At 56.6% G+C, this 21,829-nt stretch overlaps 1 protein-coding gene across 2 annotated transcripts in view; it reads right to left on the bottom strand.

Annotated features, from left to right (window-relative positions):
• ATP2A3 (ATPase sarcoplasmic/endoplasmic reticulum Ca2+ transporting 3) overlaps positions 1-10,672 on the bottom strand; it is a 39,104-nt gene extending 28,432 nt beyond the window's left edge. For both annotated transcript variants that reach the window (XM_064378072.1, XM_064378073.1), the window contains exon 1: positions 10,412-10,672. In XM_064378072.1, the coding sequence (XP_064234142.1) occupies positions 10,412-10,529 (118 nt within the window). In that variant the 5' untranslated portion in view covers positions 10,530-10,672. The remainder of the gene's footprint in view (positions 1-10,411) is intronic.
• Between the last annotated feature and the right edge of the window lie 11,157 nt (positions 10,673-21,829).

Genomic DNA, 21,829 nt, shown 5'->3' with positions numbered 1-21,829 from the left:
GGTCACAGAATGGATGGTTTGATCCCAAATGCCTCCACCCCCTACCCCCACCCCACTCAGATTGAGGAAGACGAGCCAAGCGAGTCTTGGCTCGTCTTGAGGTGGGATCAGAGCCAAGAGGGTCCTTCTGGCCCCTCCAGTCCAGCCCCTCCCTGCCCCATTCATAGAGGGGAAACTGAGGTCTAGAAAAGAGGAACTCCCCCACCCGCCCAGGTCACACGGAGAGTGGGCTGTTCTCATGGCTCCCTGCATAGCCCTTCCTCAGAGGGCTGCATGGTTCTGTTCAACAACTCCCACCCCTACAGCAAGGCAGCCCCTCCCTCAAAGGAGAACGGCAGCTCAGGCTCCTTCCGCTCAGCTGGCCTCTGGCATCCCGGCTCCCCTGGGACCAGCTGGACGAGGTCTGTGGCCGCACCAGCCTGCTGAACCCCACCGCACAGGGGGGCTTCCCCTGGACAGGACCCCAGCAGCCAGCACCCTGCAGTGAGGATCCCTCCCATGGTGCGGTCCCCCATGCCCTGGCCCTACACTCCAGACAGCTCAGTGAAGACCCCCAGGCCCCCATACCCAGTCCCAGTCCCACCCAGCACAGTGAAGAACGCTGTTTCCAAACTCCAACAGCACCAGCCCCACTGTAGCTGCTTTTTTGTTTTGAGATGGAGTCTCACTCTGTGCCCAGGCTCAGCTCACTGCAACCTCCACCTCCTGGGTTCAAGCAATTCTCCTGCCTCAGCCTCCCTAGTAGCTGGGATTACAGGTGCGCACCACCACACCTGGCTAATTTTTTATTTTTATTTTTAGTAGAGATGGGGTTTCACTATGTTGGCCAGGCTGATCTCGATCTCCCGACCTCGTGATGTGCCGGTATCAGCCTCCCAAGGTATTGGGATTACCGGCATGAGCCACCGAGCCCGGCCTAGGCGCTGGTTTTTATGTCCAGCATTTCCTGAAGCACCTTTTGTGTCAGGCAGAGCTGGCTGCCTCGGCCCCTGAAGTCTTTGAATCATTTCTACAGCCTGCAGGGAGTTCCAGTCCTGCTTCACGGAGTGGAGGCACGGCCTGGGCAAGGCCACACGGCTAGAGAGTGGGTCCGTGGGGGGCTGAGAGGGGCGGGAGCGGGGCCCTGGAGGGTGGCTTGGAGAGGCTTCCCCTTTCCAGGCTGCTATCTAACTGAGCCCTGCCTCCTCTGGTCCCTTGCCACTCTAGGGACAGTCTCCAGACATCTGCGGCATCTCCCCCAAAGCTTTCTAGCCCTGTGGAGTGTGAGGCCCCGCCCCCGGCTGGCTGTCTTCCACCTCATCCTTCCCGCCACTGGAAACGGGTCCTCGCCTCTGTCTACCTGTCGCTGCCTGCAGGCATTCTTTCCTATGGAGCCCTCTCCCTGGACCACCTGTTTGAAGCTTTGGGGTCTGCACCTGGCAGCGGAACCCTGGGGAGCATCAAGAAGCCTACTGGACTGCAGGAATCCAGGAGGGAAATACAGAGCCTAAAAATACACTTTCTAGCATTTTCTCCAAAGTCCTATTTTAGGCAATGGCTGACATTTTCCGTGGAAAATGTAATCTCCAGTGTCCTGCGTCGAGATTAAAATCAAACAGACTTTTTCCTTCTGATCTATTTAGCTGAGGCGAACAGGAAAGGTGGGGGGAGAGCCAGGCCTGGTTTTTGGGCCAGTTCTCCAATGGAGCAGGGTGCGTTAGAGGTCGCCTCAGCCATGCCCCAGCTTCGAATCAGGATGGCGCTAACCTCACGGTGCACATGCGTGGGCCTGTGCCATGCCCTACCCGGGAGACTCCTGGAACCCTCACCTTTATTTATTCTGGGAAAGGGCGAGGCCTGGGGTGGAGAAGTGTGCCGTGAGGTCCCCGTGCCAGCTCTATTCCCCGTGCTTCTCCACAAAGGTCCCCACAATGCCGCCTGCCTGCCTCAGCTGATCTCTCAAGTTATCTTTTCTCTTTTTTTAATTTATTTTATTTTTTTTTGAGTTGGAGTCTCACTATTGTCCAGGCTGAAGTGCAGTGGCGCAATCTTGGCTCACTACAACCTCCGTCTTGCAGGTTCAAGCGATTTTCGTGCCTCAGTCTCCCGAGTAGCTGGGATTACAGGCACCCACCACCACGCACAGCTAATTTTTGTATTTTCAGTGGAGACGGGGTTTTGTCATGTTGGCCTGGCTGGTGTCGAACTCCTGACTTCAGGTGATCCACCCACCTCGGCCTCCCAAAGTGCTGGGATTACAGGCGTGAGCCACCACGCCCGGCCCAGTTCGCCTTTCTCTCCCTCTCCATGGGGATGATCTCCCCCCCTGCTCTCTGACCCACCCTGACCCGGGACCCACTCTTGGGTGCTCATTATGCTGCTCCCCAGATATTTCTGTTTCTCCCTACCTTGCATGCACATAGTAGGAAGGCACTTCGTGGCCCCCGGGTGGGTTTGAGAAGAGGGTGGGTAGTCATGCCAGGATGGAACACTGACTTTTGGTGGGGACTTCTAGGAGGTCACTGTCCAGTAGAATGTTCTGTGACAGCAGAAGTGTCCTCTCTCTGTGCTGGCCAGGACCACTAGCCACATGCAGCTGGTGAGCCCCTGCACTGTGACTAATTTCTAATTTGACTTCGATTTTCATGCATTTAAATGTGAAGAGCCAAGTGGCTGGAGCTCTTCTGACACTCACCTACAGCAGCCAGAAGCCTGTGAAATGGTGAGGAAGGCACAGAGCCCCCGGTGCCCAGCCTGCTGCTGGCACTCACCAGGAGTGAGAAATGAGCCTCTGGTCGTTCAAGCCTCTGAGATTCTGAGGCGATTGCTGCAGTAACGTAGTTGAACCTGACTGATAGCCCCCTCCGCCCAAACCTGGCTCCACTGCAAGGCTCCGCTCTCGCCCCGCCTACGGAGGGAGCCCTGACCTGCCCCTGAGTCCTGCCCACACAGCCTGCTCCTGGTGATGCCTTGAGCCTCGTTTGGGAGGTGGGGTACCTGCAGCCACCTTGACGGGCTGCTGTGGCGACCAGCACCATCATCACTACTAAGAGCCACATTTACCGAGCACCTGCCAAGCAATGTACCAGGCACCTTCCCACATCATATCCAGACAACCAGTGGGAAGACACCGGGGACCGAGTGCGTCAGGTGCTTAGCAGAGGTAACAGCAGCGGCTGGCGGCGTGCCAGACACCCTGCTAACTCCTTGCTTGCCTTATTCTCACGATCCTCAAACAAGCTGGGAAGGAGGATGCCATTGTCATGCCCATTTTACAGAGCACACAACAGAGAGGTTGAGTGACTCGTTCAGGGTCACACAGCGGCGGGGAGGCAGGGAAGGGTTTTGGGCACAGGCCGCCTGGTTCTCGACCCCCTGCTGTGGGCCTGCTGCGCTGACTCTCAGGCGGTCCGGCCTTCCCTCCTCCACTCTCTTTACCGCCCACCCAAGGTCATGTGAACACCCTTGCTGTCCCATGTCCTGATTATTGGGCTGGATGCCCTCATCCCATCAATGGGCATGCCCCTCTGTAAAGACCCAGAGCCACAGCCCAAATCCTCCAGTCTGAAAGGCCCTGCTGGCCTCCCTGATGGTGTCTGAGGGGCTCACTGGGTTCTGCCTGCCCAGGCCTGGTCTGCTTCAAATGCACCCCCAAAGGACCCTAGTCTCCCCTCGCATGAATGAGTCCCAGGGTGACGGACGAAGCCCAGGGCTGGGAGATCCCTGCCCCAGGCGTTCCTGGAAGACGCTGGCTCCTTCCTTGTTCTCCCCACAGGCTGCATGTTGGGGGCTGAGACAGTTCCCCTTGAAATGGTGGCCTTGGGCCTCCGGCAGTGCCAGATGTCCCATCTGTTCCATGGGAGAGTGCCCTGGCTCTGCCCACTCTCAGCGCCATCCGCTGGGCTGCAGGGAGCAGAGGCAGGACCAGGAGGTGCCACTCCCTCCGAGAGCCATAATGGGGCCGGCCACTATTCTTATCTGAGCCTCTGCCACAGTGACCCCTGCACTGGCTCATGTGGCCGGACTGAGAGGGCCTGTGTCAAGGAGGCCCAACGTGCAGGCCTGGCAGTCAGCCTGCGGTCCTGGGGACAAAAGGCAGGTGACCTGAGAAGCTCTGTGGCTTAGAGCAAGGAATCTGGACCAGAGGGCTCAAGTTCGAATCCTGCTCTATCTCACGGTACTTCTGTGGCCACAGGCAAGTTACCTGATCCCCTGTTTCACCATCTGCAAAAAGAGAGTGATAATGGTGAGTGCCTCGCAAGGATGCCGGAAGACTGAATGGCATGCATGGAGCAGGCAGAAGGCACAGCTCACAGCTCACAAGCTGCAGTCATCACCACTTGCTGGAGTATAAGCTGTAGGGCAGCGGACTTGGCTAAGTGCAGTGTCTCCAGCACCCAGAGCGGCTCCTGGTACACAGAAGCTGCTCAGTAAATGTATGTGACGAATGCCTGGCCCTGCCTCGGTCCTCCTCATAGAGCTTCCGGGCTGTCCTTGGTCTACAGAATAAACACCACCCTTAGCTCAGCGTTCAGGGCCTTCCTGGACCTGCCTGCACCCGCCCTTCTAGGATCATGCATGTACCCCAGCGTACATCTGTCCCTCTGGATGCCAAGCCTCAGGGTAGCCAGCCCTGTTGCTTAGTTTATTTATAATTGAGAAATCATAATTGCATATATTTATGGGGTCCAGTGTGATGTGTTGATAACCCCATTTTACAAACCTTCCCCTCCTTATATATATGTGTGTGTATGTATATATATATATTATATGTATATAATACAATATAAATGTTATGTATGCATATAACATACCCATATAAAATATATGTATATATGTATATATATTTTATACACACACACACACACACACACACACACACACACATATATATATATTTTTAGAGTCTCACTGTATTGCCCAGGCTGGAGTGCAGTGTTGCATTCTTGGCTCACTGCAACCTCAGCCTCCTGGGTTCAAGCGAATCTCCTGCCTCAGCCTCCCGAGTACCTGGGATTACAGGCGGCTGCCACCTTGCCTGGCTAATTTTTAATCTTTATTTTTAGTAGAGACAGGGTTTTACCATGTTGGCCAGGCTGGTTTCAAACTCCTGACTTCAAGTGAGCCGCCCGCCTCGGCCTCCCAAAGTTCTGGGATCCCAAAGTGCTAGGCACCACGGCCGGCACTTCCTCCTCTGATATTTGGCTTGTGCCGTTCCTTCTGTCCACAGCACCGTTCCATCTCGTCATCTCAACCCCTTTCCGGGAAGGCTTCTCTGAAAAGCCCCTCCCCTGCTTCGTTGCTGTGCCCTTCTCTGACCAGCCAGCAGTGCTGATGTCCCCCTCCACACTGGAGCACTGCCAGAGAGGGGCGGGGCTGAGTCACCCCCAAGTGGATCTGAGTCCTCACAGTAATTGTTGATTCTGTTGCTTCACGGTGCAGGCCTCGGTCCTGAGCCCACAGTCCAGAGCCAGGGAGAAGCCAGTAAGAGATGGCCCTGACCTGCCCCCAGGCTCCACACAGCACCTGCTCCCTCATCCCCGCCACTCCTTCCTGCTCGAAACACTGAAAACTGGTATTTCAGCTTCTAAGTGTCAGTTCCAGCCGGGAGAGGCTAGCACTCACCCAGGTCTTCCTCAAAGGTAAATTTGCAGAGCAATTAAATCGTCACTTGCAGAGTCAGGGACAGGCCCTGGCTGGGCAGGGCCCGCCCAGCCCACCTGGCCGTGCCTGTGTCTCCCGGGTCCACCTAGAGTGGACACCTGACCCAGCTCTGCAGAGGCTGCTGCGGGGCCTTGGGAAGTAGCTCTCCCTCTGCAGAGGGGCCTGCGGCGCACCTGGCTCATCTGGAGCTGCAGAGGAAGGGTTTGCTCGGCAGTTAACGCCCGATTATGCTGTGGGAAAAACCAGGCCCTGCCTTAGGGTGCCAGAGGGTGAGGGGGACCGGCTGGGCAGGCCTGATGCTGCTCCCGGGGGGCTTCGGCTGCCCAGCAGGGGCCAGTGGGAGTGAAAACTAGGGTGAAGCGTGAAAGACCTGGAGCTTCCAAAGGGCTGCAGGCAAAACACACCCTCTCAGATCCTGCAGTGCCTTTAGGGGACCTCAGAGTCCCGTCCCTGCTATCCTGAGGAGCAGCAAGTCCAGGGAGGGGCAAGTCTGCCCAAGGCCACCTGGCAAGCAGGGCCGCTCACATCACCCACTCCTGACACCCTCCATTCCTCTTGGCCTGGTTTCCGTGGGCTACGCATATGGGCTGCCCGAGTTTCAGTGCCAACTAGGGCCTGGAACTTATTTGAGGGCAGCAAATAAGGCCACAGTCAAGAGGCTGCTGGCAGGAGTCTAAATCCGGACCACCTACCCCACCCGGCAGCCCTGGGGCCAAGGCGCGCACTGCAGATGGGCAGCATGTGGCCCAGGAAGGCAGGTTCCGCCCGGCCTGCCCGTTCCCTTGAACAGAGACCACCCCAGGAGGCCTCCTGGGATCTGCCCGACTCCCATGTCGCCCGGCTCTCCGGGGCCTTTAGGTACTGTGCAGCCCATTTGGTGGCTCCTTAGCGTATGAAAAGATGTGACTTTAAACAGAAAGATGCAAAGCAAACCTACGAGGGGACACTTCTGTAGGCACAGATCAAACCGCCTGATCCCACCCTGCAAGACGAGGCGGTGGAGAACGAGCTGATCAGTCAGCACAACCGCAGAGAACGATTTAGTGACAGCCGACGAGGATGCTGAAAACACACACCCACTTGCACCCCACAGCTCCACCCCCAGGAATGCAGCCTTTGGTGATATTGGCAAGTGCGTGACATGATGTGGCAACAACGTTGCGTGTCACAGCAGAGGCAGCCGACAACACAAGCTCCACCAGAAGTCAGGGAAAAGCCACATGCGAAGTCTCCACAGCCACGAGGAAGCCCGCCCAGGCTCCTCCTGGCACCCGCTCCAAGAATGACCGTCAAGGTCAAAGCAGGGGCAAAGGGCGCTCATCCTCCTCCCGCTTCCGTGTGGGAAAAGATCACAGATCTCGGCTCCAGATGTGTGTCTGCACGGACGATCTTGGGAGGCACACACAAGAAACAGGGGGGATGGGAAACGGGTGGCTGGGGACAGGGTTGGAGGCTTTGCTGTGGACCTTCTGTACCCCTTGACTGATGCACTGTGCACATTTTTATTCAAAAAAATTAAAAAGGGTCAGGCGCAGTGGCTCATGCCTGTAATCCCAGCACTTTGGGAGCCCCAGGCAGGTGGATCACGAGGTCAGGAGATCGAGACCATCCTGGCCAACATGGTGAAACCCCATCTCAACTAAAAATACAAAAAATTAGCTGGGCGTGGTGGCGGGTGCCTGTAATTCCAGCTACTCAGGAGGCTGAGGGAAGAGAATCGCTTGAACTTGGGAGGTGGAGGTTGTAGTGAGCCGTGATCGCACCACTGCACTCCAGCCTGGGCAAGAGAGCGAGATTCTGTCTCAAAAAAAAAAAAAAAAAAAAGAATAAAAATAAATAAATAAATGAGATATAAAAGCCCCCCAAGGAAGCTGCACTCTGGGTGCCTCTGTCACCTGCAAAGTGAGCTCAGAGGAGGTGCTGGGGCCAGAAGCCTCCCCGCCTTCTCCCTGTTGGGGGTTGGGAGAGGTGGTGTTTTGTGTGTAAGTGGAGGGGGTCCAGGCTAGCATGCTCACTGACTGCACTGCTGAGGCTCCCCAGCTCTTAAGTGTCTGTCTGCAGTGAGGGAGGGGGGTGGGAGCGCAAGGGTGGGGGCGGGATCGCCAGTCCCTGCTGCCCTTCCTCCCTCCCCCCACAGATTTGCAAGCTTCAGGACTTAGGCAAATGACTTCCTTGTGGTTTCCAGCACTAACGAGCTTGCAGATGCACAGACTCCCCGGGTGGGGAGAACACAGGTCTCTGGGGTGTCCCTTCTACCCACAGGCCTGACCCACTCTGCCACCCAGCTTGTGGCCAAGAGCCCGCCTCAGCCTCTACTGAGACGGGGAAGGATGACTTGATGTCTGTGACCTCACTAAAGACTCACAAACAACTCTGGGAGATGGTAGCCTCACTTACGGTGAGGAAACCGAGGCACAGAGAAGCAAAGAGGCTGGGCCAGCATCGCACGTCTATGAAGGGGCAGGGCCAGGCTTCAAAGCCTCTTCAGCCCCACCCCAGCAGCTGTGCTAGGACATCTGCGCCTCCTCCCCAAGCCACGGCAAGCGTGAGGCAGGAAGGAACAGCTGGCTCCCCTCTGCTCACCTCATGACTTCTGGAGCCCTGAAAGTCCCCCGACCATGACCAGTGATCTGATCGAACCACCCTCTGGGGACCCTAGGAGCCTGGAGGCAAAGCTGAAATAGCTGCTGCCAGCTGACCCAAACTTCTAGACAGGTGCCGACACCAGGGTTCCGGAGCCTGCAGAACTTGGGACGCTCTTGTACAGATGGGGAAACTGAGGCCTGGAGAGGAGCAGTTACCCAGTGCTAGCTCCATCACCTACTGTGTGACCTCCGGCAAGTGGTTTAACGTGTAGGTGCCTCTGTTTCCTCCTGTATAAAATGGGGATGACAACAGTCCTTCCCTTATGGAGTTGTTTTGGGGCAAGAAATGAGATAATAGATGAAAAATGCTGAGAATAGTGCCTAGCACATAGTAAGTGCTCAGTGAACATTAGCTTTTATTATTACTACTATCAAGGCCCAGAGGATCCAGGGGAGCTCAGCAATACCCCTCCCCAACTTTCCTTATCACACCCAACACACATCCACCCTCTGAGGGCCAACACACCACATCAAGCCCACAGCCTCCCCCATCACCCCACACAGACCCGCCGCGGCCAGGGCACCCCAAGGTCTCAGCTAACCAGATAACTGGTGAGGAAGGCCGGGACTCCTCCCTCCCAGTCAGTTTCTCCTCTGGGACCAATGAAGACATGATGTCCGCATGGAGACAGACCTTGCCTGGAGTCCCACAGGAGCAGAATTTATGCAATTCCAGGGGCAGGTCAAGGGCTGGGAATCAGCATTCCGAAGCTGAGGCTACAGCAGCACAGAAGAGGCAGTAGGACCCCGGATCTGCCTGCCTCAGCCCACCCCAGCCCACCCCAGGGTCAGAGGCAGACCAGGCTGCCCGGCTCTCCTGCAGCAAAGCACAGCCTCACTGCCAAGTCACTAATGGGGGATATTAAATAATATTTATCTCCCCAGTTCCTCCCACAGCTCAACTAAATATAGCAACTAATTTTTTTGAAAAAGGATTTCTGCTCCAGAAAGATAATATTTATATAAGAGGTGGGTTTCATAAACCAATACAAAACCCAAAAGTCCTTTTCTGACAGCTCTTCCTAATTTCCGAGCTAGCCTGAGTCTTATGATCCCAGAGTTGGAATACCTTCTCCTCTGGCTGGCTGGGAACCCCAAAAGGGCAAGAATCCAAGTCCCCAAAGGATGCAGACCCCAGCTGCACCCCAGAGATGGTGGGGATGTTTCTCCCGGGACTTCTTACACTCTGCCCCGTGCTAAGGGCATGAGCAAGGGGGTGGCAGGTCCTGCCTGAAAGGACGTGGGGAGGGCATCTCTATCTTTTACCCTCATGGGACCTCCAAGGTGCCAGGCCACACCAGGACAGTACCCAGTGGTACTCAATGTGCCTTTTGGCAGAGAAGATCCCCACTCTCCTTTGAAGGAGGTGAGGAAGAAATGATACCCCTCCACCCGAACAGCAAGGGCCTGAAGCCTCCCTCCCTGCTCAGAGATGGGAAAGGCCTCCCCGAGGCCTTGATTCGGCCACCTCAGGAAGGTGGGACTCCCGCCTCAGCAGTTCAAAGCCCCCACCGACTCCGCCAGCCACATCCGCTTCGGGTGCAGAAAGAGGAAGACCTGGGGTGGGGGTGGGGGGTGGGGGCCCCGGGGGCCCCGAGGCCGCTACCGGGGCCCCCGAGGCCGCTAGCTGAGGAGAGACACCTTCTCGGGCGTTTTCTGGAGCTCTCAGGGGAGACCCTGGGGCCAGCTGGGAGGCTGAGCCTGAGTCTGGGGCCGTCCGTCGCCGGCCGGGTCAGCGCTGCACCTGCAGGATGCCGGCGGGGGAGGCGCGGCGCGGCGCAGGGGTGGAGTACGATCCAGGATGGGGTGGAAAACGCTTGCAGGGTGGACGGGGCCGGGGTGCAGGTGGGATGTCCGGGAGGTGCCAGGCGCAGGGGGTACCAAGCGTCGGGTCTCCCAAGCTGGAACCCGCCCCCAGCCCCCCGTGCCCGCGAAGGTGGTCGCGCAGCCCCGGGTGCCGCAAGAGCATCCGAAGAAGCTTCCGGAGCCCTCGCTTCCTGCCCGCCCGCCCGCGGGGGCCGAGAGCCGGGTGGGGAGAGGACCGCTCCGCCGCCGGGGACAGGAGGGGAAACTGAGCCTGCGGCGCGCGCGGTCCCGCTCCCCTGCCCGGCCCGCGCGCTCACCGTTGGGGCCGTAGAGCTCCCGCGCCTCGGTCACCTGCTCCGGGCTCAGGCCGCCCTCGGCTGTCACCGAGAAGTGGCGCAGCACGTCGGCGGCCGGGAGCAGGTGCGCCGCCTCCATGCTGCCCGCCCGGCCGTCTGCGCCGTCCGCACCGTCGAGGCCGCCTCTCCGCGGGGCTACAGCGCGAAGCGCGGGGGGCTTGGGCGCGGGTGGGCGCCGCGCAAGGCCATGTCTGCGCTGGGACCTTCCCCGACGGCAGTGGCGGCGGCGGCCCCGGCCCGCGCCAGGATGCTGCGCCCGGGGCTCCCTCCCCGGGGCGGGGCGGCGCGGGGCCCGCCCCCATCACACCCCTTCCGGCCGCCCTCCCAGCCCGCCGCGCCCCGGGGCGCACCGCCGGGGCCTCCAGCCAGTGCGGCAGAGGGGAAACTGAGGCCGCCAGCGGGGCGCGCGACCCCGGGCGGGGGGTCCTGGTCTGGGTCCGCAGAGCTGCTGGGGGCGGGATCTGGCCGAGAGCCGGGGCGGGCTGCGGAGCGCCGGGCTCTGGGCTGCGAGTCGCCTCCTCTGATCTCTCCCCGGCCGGGGCGTCCCGCTTCCCAGCTAGACTTCTGCGAAGTGGATCCAGAGGGAGCCCAAAAGCCTGTGAGGAAGCGGGGGCTCCTTTAGAGGAGAGCGCTGGGTGTTTTCCTTATTTGGCGTTTCTTTATTCTTTCTTCTTTTCCAGTCCCCACCCAGGAGGGGTTCTTCCCCAGAACCTCTAACAAGGAACCGGCGCAGAAGAAAGTTCAGAAAACCCGGCTGGTTACCCTAGACTCACACCGTCACCCCAGCAGGAAATGTGACCAGGGAGCAGGGGTGGGGCTCCCCAGAGGGGCCCGAGGGGTGCGGTGGGGGACTTTGCCCAGGGCTCCCAGGGGACTGACCCCGGCCCAGGGAGGGCGAGGGATGGAGGAGCCCCCACTCCAGCGCTCCCCGGCTCCAGCCGCTCCGGGAGTGCCGAGAGAAGCGGCTTGGGGCAGAGGAGGAAGTCGTAGGAAGGCAGAAACCACGCGCCAGGCCAAAAGGAGGAGCTAAGAGAACAACCTGATCGCCGCTCCCTCCAGCTTGAGAGACTCAGACAGCCTGCCCCCGGCCTCCACTGCCTCCCCCGCGAACTGGGCTCTGCGTCTAGGGCCTCAGCCTCTGCCACCCACCAAGGCTGCACCGGGTCATAGATGCCAGGATTGAGCCCGCACAGCTGGCTGTTCAAATCCCAAACTCCTGACCTCAGGTGATCCGCCCACCTCAGCCTCTCAAAGTGCTGGGATTACAGGCGTGAGCCACCATGCCCAGTCCCATTATTATTTTTTGAGATAGGGTCTGGCTCTGTCACCCGGGCTGGAGTGCAGTGGCATGATTACGCCTCACTGCAACCTCCACCTCCCGGGCTCAGGAGATCCTCCCACCTCAGCCTCTGGAGTAACTGGGATTATAGGCGTGAGCCACTACCCCCAGCTAATATTATTATTATTATTTTGGTAGAGACAGGGTTTCACCATGTTCCCCAGGCCGGTCTTAAATTTCTGGACTCAAGCAATCCACCTGCTTTGGCCTCCCAAAGTGCTGGGATTACAGGTGTAAGCCCCCGCGCTGCGCTTAGCCTGGCATTTTAGATCTCAAGTTCCATATTGCCAGATATTTCCACCTGATCCCTTTCTCCCCCACTGCTGTAGTCCACACTGTATCCCTAAGTTCCCAGGAAAAATGTCAGCCAGGACGTGACTGGACAGAGCCTCGAAGCTCCCGGCTAGACCCCTTTCCCAGTCACGCCTGTGAGCAGCTGGGAAACCCCGGCTCAGCCCTACACGCATCTCGGGGTCTGACTCCTCCTCTGCCAGCCCTGGGGACCTTAACCCCAGCCTCTCCCACTCCACCGCACCCTCAGCTGTGAGTTGGTATTTGCTAGAAGGCAGGGCCAGAAGGACTGAGTGTTTGCTCTGGCAGCCAAGCCGATGTTCCCTTTCTCCAGGTCACCCCACCCTACCTCAAACCACCATGGCAGGACAAACAGCTGCCAGCAACTGGGGCCCTCGCCTGGCAGCTCACACATCTGTCAGCATGCCCACCTGCTCGGCTGGCCCCGTCACAACTTCTGGGCACCCCTCCACGCTCCTGCAGCCTGCTACCTGCCCAGTGGCGTGGGGCCCTCCTCATTATGCTCTGTTTTTGTACCTGGACAGACAAACAGCTGGTGGCCAGGGTGACATGGTCACAGGCAGGCTGTCCAAAGGGCAGGCCTGCCTTTCCCACCTCCCAGCTGCCAGGAACCAGGAGATCCATGCCTGGCACCTAGACACGGCTCTTTCCACCCCCTTTACCAGACAGAGGGTGGCAGAACATACCACCTATCTGGCAGAGGCCTGTCTACCCGCCTTGCCTGAGGGCACCGGGTGGGCATGAGGAAAGAGAGGTCTTCCCTGGAATGATTTATTTATTTTTACTTTGAGATGGAGTTTTGCTCTATTGCCCAGGCTAGAGTGCAGTGGCACAGTCTCAGCTCACTGCAACTTCCACCTCCCAGGTTCAAGCGATTATTCTGCCTCAGCCTCCCGAGTAGCTGAGATTACAGGCAACTGCCACCACATCCAGCTAATTTTTGGATTTTTAGTAGCTATGGGGTTTCACCATGTTTGCCAGGCTGGTCTCGAACTCCTGACTCAGGTGATCCGCCTGCCTCGGCCTCCCAAAGTGCTGGGATTACAGGCGTGAGCCTCTGTGCCTGACTTTTCTGGAATGATTTAGACACATGGAGAAGAGGGTGTTGCAGGCAGAAAAAACCAGTCTGAGTTGAAGGTGAGAAATCTCAGCCATATGTCGGGGATGGTGATTCAATCCCTTAGAGTGGCTGGATCATAAGGAGCAGGAGTGCACGGACCAGGAGGGTAGATTAGAGAGACAGGGCTAGGACACTGAGAACCTCAATTGTCTGTGTAATGTCCCAGGTTTTGTACTGAAGGCCTTTTAAGCAATGGAGAGATGGGGCCAGGTTTGCCTGCTGCAAACGCCCCCCATAGAAGCTGGTATGGAGAAGAGGTTACAGGGGAGAGCCATGGCTGAAAGGACTGTGGAGCGGGGGCCAGGGACATGTGCCAGCACCCGATTTCCCTCAGGCCTCCCCGGGGGGGAGCCTCTAAGCTGTGGAGGGAATACCTGTGATTATTTATTTCACACATTACCCCCAATTAATCCTCATAATAACCCTGGAGGAGTATTTTCTTACCCCCATTCAGAGCTGGCTTCATGGGCGTGCAATCTGCGCAGTGACACGTGCAACCTGCGTAGGTCACCCGTTGTCAGAAGGACCCTCTACTTGATTTTTGTTGTTTTCTTAGAGATGGGTCTCACGGTGTTGCCCAGGCTGGATTCCAACTCCTGGACTCAAATGCTCCTCATGGCCCTGCCTCCTGAATGGGCAGGACCAGGGGAATGCACCACCACACCCGGCCTTCCATCCGCTTGGTTTAACACTCTGCAACTGCCATCTTGAAATTCTTCTTTTTTTGAGACAGAGTCTTGCTCTGTCGCCCAGGCTGGAGTGCAGAGGTGTGATCTCAGCTCTCTGCAACCTCTGCCTCCTCGGATTCAAGAAATTCTCCTGCCTCAGCCTCCCGAGTAACTGGAGGCTACAGGCACCCAGCTACTTTTTTGTATTTTAGTAGAGACAGGGTTTCACTGTGTTACCTAGGCTGCTTTCGAACTCCTGAGCTCAGGCAATCCACCCACCTCAGCCTCCCAAAGGGCTGGGATTACAGGTGTGAGCCACCGCACCCAGCCTTGAAATTCTTAATTCAGTAATGTTCTCTTTGAACTTGTGCTTTGTAAGTGAAGCCTGATGGGAAATGGAGCATGCAGTGAGCCCAGGAGGCCCGCCTAGTCCGCCGTCTCTTTCACTCGCGTGCTCCCTGTGCTCCGTGAGCACGGAACTCTGGTGGACTCACGATGCGTGGGAGTTTAGTGGACTCGAATCAAGTCTAGGGGGAATGTGTTACGTCTGCAGCTGAGTAAGCGGGGGTGCTGACAGCTGAGAAGGCCCACTTTCCATTTGACCCCGAATTTGCTTCACGCAGAAAGAAGACAGTAGAGTCAGCCGGGCGCCGTAGCTCACACCTGTAATCCCAAGCCTTTGGGAAGCCGAGGCGGGCGGATCATGAGGTCAGGAGTTCGAGACCAACCTGACCAACATGGAGAAACCCTGTGTCTACTAAAAATATAAAAATCGGCCAGGTGTGGTGGCACGTGCCTGTAGTCCCAGCTACTCAGGAGGCTGAGGCGGGAGATCACTTGAACCCAGGAGGCGGAGGTTGCGGTGAGCCGAGATCACGCCATTGCACTCCAGCCTGGGCAACAAGAGCGAAACTCTGTCTCAAAAAAAAAAAAAAAAAAAAAAGAAGAAGAAGAAGACAGCTGTGTCCTGAGAAACACGAAAGGTCCGGGATCCCTATCGTATCATTTCTTACTCACATTACTTTCTTGTATTAAACAACCACTCACGTTCAACATGACCCAGAAGGAAAGGAAAAGATAAGGCACCCCATGGTTCCTTTTCCTTTTTCCTTTTCGCTCTTTACGCATCTGTAAAGCAAAGGCAGAGGGCATTGGTAGAGTGTATTCATATCCACAAGCGAATGGAAGCATTTCGTGTTGTACAGCATTTTCCTGCTCTGCTCAGCTACACACTGAGACCTGGTAAGTTTAGTGATTGCACATATCAGCTAAATGCTCTTCATTTTGCATCTAAAGCTGGCATTGCACAAAGTAAAGATACATGATACAATTTCATGCAAATAATTAACATTTTTAGTTCTTCTTATCTTAGAAAATTAATTTGTAGGCTGGGCGCGGTGGTTCATGCCTGTAATCCCAGCACTTTGAGAGGCTGAGGCAAACGGATCATTTGAGGTCAGAAGTTTGAGACCAGCCTGGCCAACATGGTGAAACCCCGTCTCTACCAAACATATAAAAAATTAGCCTGGTGTGGTGGCATGCTCCTGTAGTCCCAGCTACTCAGGAGGCTGAGGCAGGAAAATTGCTTGAACCTGGGAGGTGGAGGTTGTAGTGAGCTGAGGTCGTGCCATTGCACTCCAGCCTGGGCAAGAGTGAGAGTCTGTCTCAAAGAAAAGGAAAAAAAGGAAAATTAAATTGTAGATTTTTTCAAAGCACCACGACACGTTGAGAGACACTGCACAAGAAAGGAAAAGTTTTATATTTGAGTGATTTTAATGACACTTTTCTCCCCGTTTTTAATTTTATTTTAAACATTTTTTTGAGATGGGGTCTCACTCGGTTGCCCAGCAGGGATGCAGTGGTGCGGTCATGGCCCACTGCAGCCTCGAACTCCTGAGCTCACGCCATCCTTTCACTTCAGCCTCCCGGTAGCTCGGTCTGCAGGTGCGCACCACTGGCTAATTATTTTTAAAATTAGTTTGTAGAGGCAGGTCTCACTCTGTTGCCCAGGCTGGTCTCCAACTCCTGGGCTCCCAGGATCTTCCCACATCAGCCTCTCAAAGTGCTGGGATTGCAGACGTGAGCCGCCGCATCCAGCCCCTCTGTTTTTTAAATGAAGGGTCCCCGTTTTCATTTTGCACTGGGCTCCACAAATTATGTAGCCAGTCTTCTTCCCATTTAACAGATAAGAGCCTGAAAGGCTCTGAGGGTGCTCAGCTGGGATTCAAACCTGATCTGACCCCAGAGCACAGGCTCCTAAGCAACCCCCTGCCTTCCTGCCAGGGTCCGTCCCAAAGCACAAGGTCCGTGCAGCTTTCACTGGGAGAGAAGCATGTCCCACATGCTCCCTCCCCTTGCTCCTGCCTCTCTGTCACGGCCAGAACTCAGGCCCATCTTCTCTCTCAAGCTGCACCTTTCCAACAGCCCGCTTCCTGGCTTCTCGGTTCACTGCAACCTCCGCCTCTCAGGTTCAAGCGATTCTCCTGCCTCAGCCTCCTGAGTCGCTGGGATTACAGGTGACTGCCACCACGCCCGGTTAATTTTTGTATTTTTAGCAGAGATGGGGTTTCACCATGTTGGTCAGGTTAGTCTCGAACTCCTGACCTCGTAATCCACCTGCCCCTGCCTCCCAAAGTGTTGGGATTACAGGCGTGAGCCACTGCGCCCGGCCAGGGTCTGCTGTTTTAAGACCTGCCAGCAACATTCCTGTCTCCAGACTTACTTCTGGTATAGCAAGATTGCTTTCCCAAGATGACGCTTTCATAACTCATTCCTCTCCTCAAGAACCTTCCTTAGCTCCCTAGTACTGGAGGATAAAGTCCAGACTCTTCCAAATTCACTGGCCTCGCACATTCTAGCGTCACCCCTTTGTTCATGCTGTTCCCCTGGCCTCGATTTCTCTTCCAGCTCTTTTCCCTAAAATCTGGAAATTCGCTGTGCGCAGTGGCTCCTGCCTGTAATCCCAGCACTTTGGGAGGCTGAGATGGGCAGATCACAAGGTCAGGAGTTCGAGACCAGCCTGGCCAGCATGGTGAAACTCCGTCTCTACTAAAAATATGAAAAATTAGAAAGGCATGGTGCTGCGTGCCTGTAAGTCTAGCTACTTGGGAGGCTGAGGCAGGAGAATTGTTTGAACCTGGGAGTTGGAGGTTGCAGTGGGCCAAGATCGCACCACTACACTCCAGCCTGGGTGACAGAGCAAGACTCTGTCTCAAAAAAAAAAAAAAAAAGAAAAAGAAAAAAATTTGGAAACTCATTTCATTGGCTGCGCCAACCCTGTGTATTCACTCTCTTCCCTGCAGGCTTGGCTAACTCTGAATGAGACCCCTGCGGAAGCCCCCAGAGATGAAGGCCTCCCTCCTCATTGTACACAAGGGGAAACTGAGGACCAGGGAAAGGAAAGGACTCAAGCAGGGACATGGAGCCAGGGAGGCTGAGGCAACGCTTCGGCGGGAGCCCCCGGCCCAGGTGTCCTGTCTTTGTGTGTCTATGGCTTGCCTCGGTTTGGCTGCTGGGTTAGGACCGGGACGGTCTCCTCAAAAGCCAGGGACTGACCTTAGGGCAGCCCACCTCAGGGGGCTCTACCCCTGTTCTGAGAAAGGGTCTTGCTCCAGAAAAGTGAAGTAGAAGTTTGAGCCACTGTTCAGGAGATGAGTTCTGCTGGAGTTTGGGAGAACTAGGGGAAAGAGAGGAGGGCAGGAGGCCTGGGCTCTGCCCCCCTTATCCTAGCTTTATTCATTCAAATATATTTCTTGGTTGGGCACAGTGGCTCATACCTGTAATCCCAGCACTTTGGGAGGCCGAGGCAGGTGGATCACCTGAGGTCAGGAGTTCGAGAGCTGGCCAACATGGTGAAACCTCATCTGTACTAAAAGTACAAAAATTAGCCGGGCGTGGCGGTGGGCGTCTGTAATCCCAGCTACAGCCTGTAATCCGGAGGCTGATGCAGGAGCATTGCTTGAACCTGAGAGGTGGAGGTTGCAGTGAGCCGAGATCGCACCATTGTGCTCTAGCCCAGGCGACAAAAGCAAAACTCCATCTCAAAAAAAAAAATTATCCTTTGGGCTTGGTGGCTCACACCTGTAATCCTAGCACTTTGGGAGGCCAACGTGAGAAGACAGCTCGAGCCCAGGAGTTTGAGACCACCCTGGGCCACATAGGAGACCTCCATCTCTACAAAAAAAAATTTAAAGATTAGCCAGGTACGGTAGCCTGGGGTCCCAGCTACTAAGGAGCTGAGGTGGGAGGATTGCTTGAGCCCAGGAGGTCAAGGCTGTGAACCACGGTTGTGCCACTGCACTCCACCCTAGGTGACAGAGCAAGACCGTATCTCTAAAAAAAATAAAAACAAAAACAAAAACAAACGTTTCCAGGACCCAGCATGTCCCAGGCATGACCCTGGAGAGATGGTCCTTGGCCTCCCCATGCCCACACCTGAGAAAGCAGCACATAACCTCACCCGGCAACCTATCACAGTGTGGCCAGTGGTCCCTGGAGAAGATGTCAGGCAGAGGAGGTTGGATTTCTCCTAGTCGGGGAGGTTGGGAGGCTTTTCTGGAGGAAGGGATACTTCTGCTGAAATCTGAAGGCACAGGGGAGGGAATAGTGATCCAGGCTGAGGGAACAGTGTTCCAGGCTGAGGGAACAGAATCTGCGAGGTCGACCTGGCTGTGAGGTCTTGGCGGTGCCTGCCTGCCTCTGGACCTGAGTGCCCCGTCCCACATGTCCATGCTGACAGCGAAAGCAGCAGGGGCAGCATCTTTCCCCAGAGAGAACAGAAAGCAGTGGCGGGATTGCCCTGCTGCTACCCCACCTTGGTTTGTAATCGGTTTGAGTCAGAATGTAAACAGGCTTGCAGGCTTGGGAACCTCACCTTCTTCTTGTTCGGGGTCACCTGGGCCTGGGGAGCAGGTGTCCCAGGTGTTCTAGAGGCCTGCTGCTGAGCGGCGAGTCACCCGTTTGTTGGTCTTATTTGATGTCATCTGAGCATTGGGTCTGCTGTTTTACGCCCCCACCCCACTCCCTATTTGACACCCCCCACAGGGGAGGAGCAGGGGAAGACCTTGGCTCCCAGCTGTTCGGAGTGGGCGACACTCCCATTACCTTGCCCCCACCCCAGGTTCTTTCGTTGTTGTGTTTTGGCCTTGGGGACCTCTGTGTGAGTCTCTGATGCACCTGTCAGCCTTGCTGCGCCAACTTACTGGCCTGGAGCCACCTCACGCCTGGCTCCTCCAGCCTCCCACTGTGCTCTATGATGGGTCCCCAGAGCCCTGAGACTCCCACCCACCCACCTCATCAGCTCTGCCCTTAAAGCCCACCATCCAGCCCTCAAGGCTTTCCCCTCCAGATCCTTACCCTACCCTCACTATGGGAGCTACACTGAGCCACATCCAGCTCCTGCACACATTGGGCCACACTGAGCCACATCCAGCCCCTGCACACAATAGGGCCACACTGAGCCACATCCAGCCCCTGCACACAATAGGGCCACACTGAGCCACATCCAGCCCCTGCACAGAGTAGGTGAGGGCACACTGAGCCACATCCAGTCCCTGCACACAATAGGGCCACACTGAGCCACATCCAGCTCCTGCACACAGTAGGGCCACACTGAGCCACATCCAGCTCCTGTACACAATAGGGCCACACAGCCACATCCAGCTCCTGCACACATTGGACCACACTGAGCCACATCCAGCCCCTGCACACAGTAGGGGAGGGCACACTGAGCCACATCCAGTCCCTGCACACAATAGGGCCACACTGAGCCATATCCAGCTCTTGTACACACTAGGGCCACGCTGAGCTGTATCCAGCTCCTGCACACAGTAGGGCCACACACTGAGCCACATCCAGCCCCTGCACACAGTAGGGGAGTGCACACTGAGTCACATCCAGCCCCTGCACACAATAGGGGGGCCACACTGAGCCACATCCAGCTCCTGCACACAGTAGGGGGGTGCATACTGAGCCACATCCAGCTCCTGCACACAGTAGGGGAGGGCACACTGAGCCATATCCAGTCCCTGCATACAATAGGGCCACACTGAGCCATATCCAGCTCCTGCACACAGTAGGGCCGCGCTGAGCCACATTCAGCCCCTGCACACAGTAGGGGAGGGCACACTGAGCCACATCCAGCCCCTGAACACAGTAGGGGGGCCACACTGAGTCACATCCAGCCCCTGCACACAGTAGGAAGTTTCTAGCTCTGGGTCTGCCCATGCCTTCTGTCTGCTCAAAACACCCCTCCATCTCTCAGCTGGCTAATTCCTACCCATCCTAAAGGCCTGTAAGCCCCCCAGTCCCTGAGGTCAATAGGGCCCTCTCGCACTCCCTCCTGTGACTCCCCCCGCCCCTGCTGTCTGCCCTGTTTCCCTGTCTGGCAGCCACCTCACCCGACTTGCTGCTCCCGAGAGGTGTCAGGGGTGTTTGCTGAATGGCTGAGTCAGGTGGGAACATTCTGGAGGCTCTTCCTGGGAGTGGAGCACACTCTGGCCTCCTGGGACCCGGGGAAGTGGGGATGTGTGGTCAGCAGGGCCCAGCAGGCACCCAGGGCCCCAGCCAGCCCAGGACACCTGCACCATTGCATTTTGGCCCACGGACACCCGCCTCCTGCCCTCTAGCCTCCACCTCTACAGGAACTCCCTGCACAGAGCGGGGCTGGGGCCCCGGGGCCAGGCAGCTCACTCCTCTGCTCCTTGAGGCAACTTCCTGTCCTCTCCCCCTTATCTCCCCAGCCAGACCGAGGAGAGGAAGCCGCCCTCTCCCTCCCAGCGGCAGACAGAGACACTCCCGGACCTCAGGAAGAGGGGCAAGCCATGTGAGGGTGGGCCCGCTCCTTTGGGCCTGCCTCCTCCCTCTGCTGCTCCCAGGCCCCCCCAGGTAGCCACGCTGCTACCCTCCTGCTCGGGTGCCTTCGGTGACTCCCTCTGTCTCCTTAGTTCAGATCAACTCTGCAGCTTGGCTTTAAGCCATCTCACCAGCCTCATCTCACACCCCTGCTCCCACATCCACCCCAGCACCTTGGGGACCATCCATTGACCTGTCTTCTCTATGCTCCTCCCAACCTTTTCCATGTTTGTGGTTACCCGTCCTCATCTGTACGTATCTAAACCCTCAGCATTTTCAAAGCCAGGCTTCAGTGCTGCCTTCTCCAAGAAGTCCTCCTTGATTTCTCAGGAGCCAGCGTGACTCCTGAGCAGCCAGCCCCTTGTGTGCTCCTCACTCTCACTTCCAGCACCCACACTGTGTGTCTGTCCAGAACAGGCACTGCATCGGAGTCATCACGAGGCCTCTAAGGCCAGCCCAGTGCATGAAGGTCACCGTAAAGTTGCTCTCTAGGTGGGGAATGCCCTGAAGCAGAAGCCATGGCGTCGGTGGCCCTCACCACTGCATCTCAGGTCCTAGCACCTGGTTTGGCATTTCTAGCCAATGCAATAAGACAAGAAAAAGAAGCAAGGAAGGCCGGGCGCAGTGGCTCACACCTGTAATCTCAGCACTTTGGGAGGCCGAGGCGGGTGGATCACGAGGTCAAGAGATCGAGACCATCCTGGTCAACATGGTGAAACCCCGTCTCTACTAAAAATACAAAAAATTAGCTGGGTACGGTGGTGCGTGCCTGTAATCCCAGCTACTCAGGAGACTGAGGCAGGAGAATTGCCTGAACCCAGGAGGCGGAGGTTGTGGTGAGCCGAGATTGCGCCATTGCGCTCCAGCCTGGGTAACAACAGCGAAACTCCGTCTCAAAAAAAAAAAGAAAAAGAAAAAGAAGCAAGGTGCAAATACTAGAAGGTGAAAGAACAGATGAGCATATCCACCTCCATAAGCGTGTGCCGTCCTCCCCATCCAGGGGATACGCCAGACAACCAATATTGTATGAACAAGTTTTTTTTTTTTTTTTGAGATGAAGTCTTGCTCTGTCACCCAGGCTGGAGTGC

Source organism: Aotus nancymaae, unplaced genomic scaffold (genome assembly GCF_030222135.1).
Source record: "Aotus nancymaae isolate 86718 unplaced genomic scaffold, 86718_ANA_hifiasm-v0.15.2.pri h1tg000018l, whole genome shotgun sequence".
In the NCBI taxonomy this organism is placed as follows: Eukaryota; Metazoa; Chordata; class Mammalia; order Primates; family Aotidae; genus Aotus; species Aotus nancymaae.
Note: the sequence above shows the minus strand (reverse complement) of the source record. Positions and strands in the feature narration are given on the sequence as shown.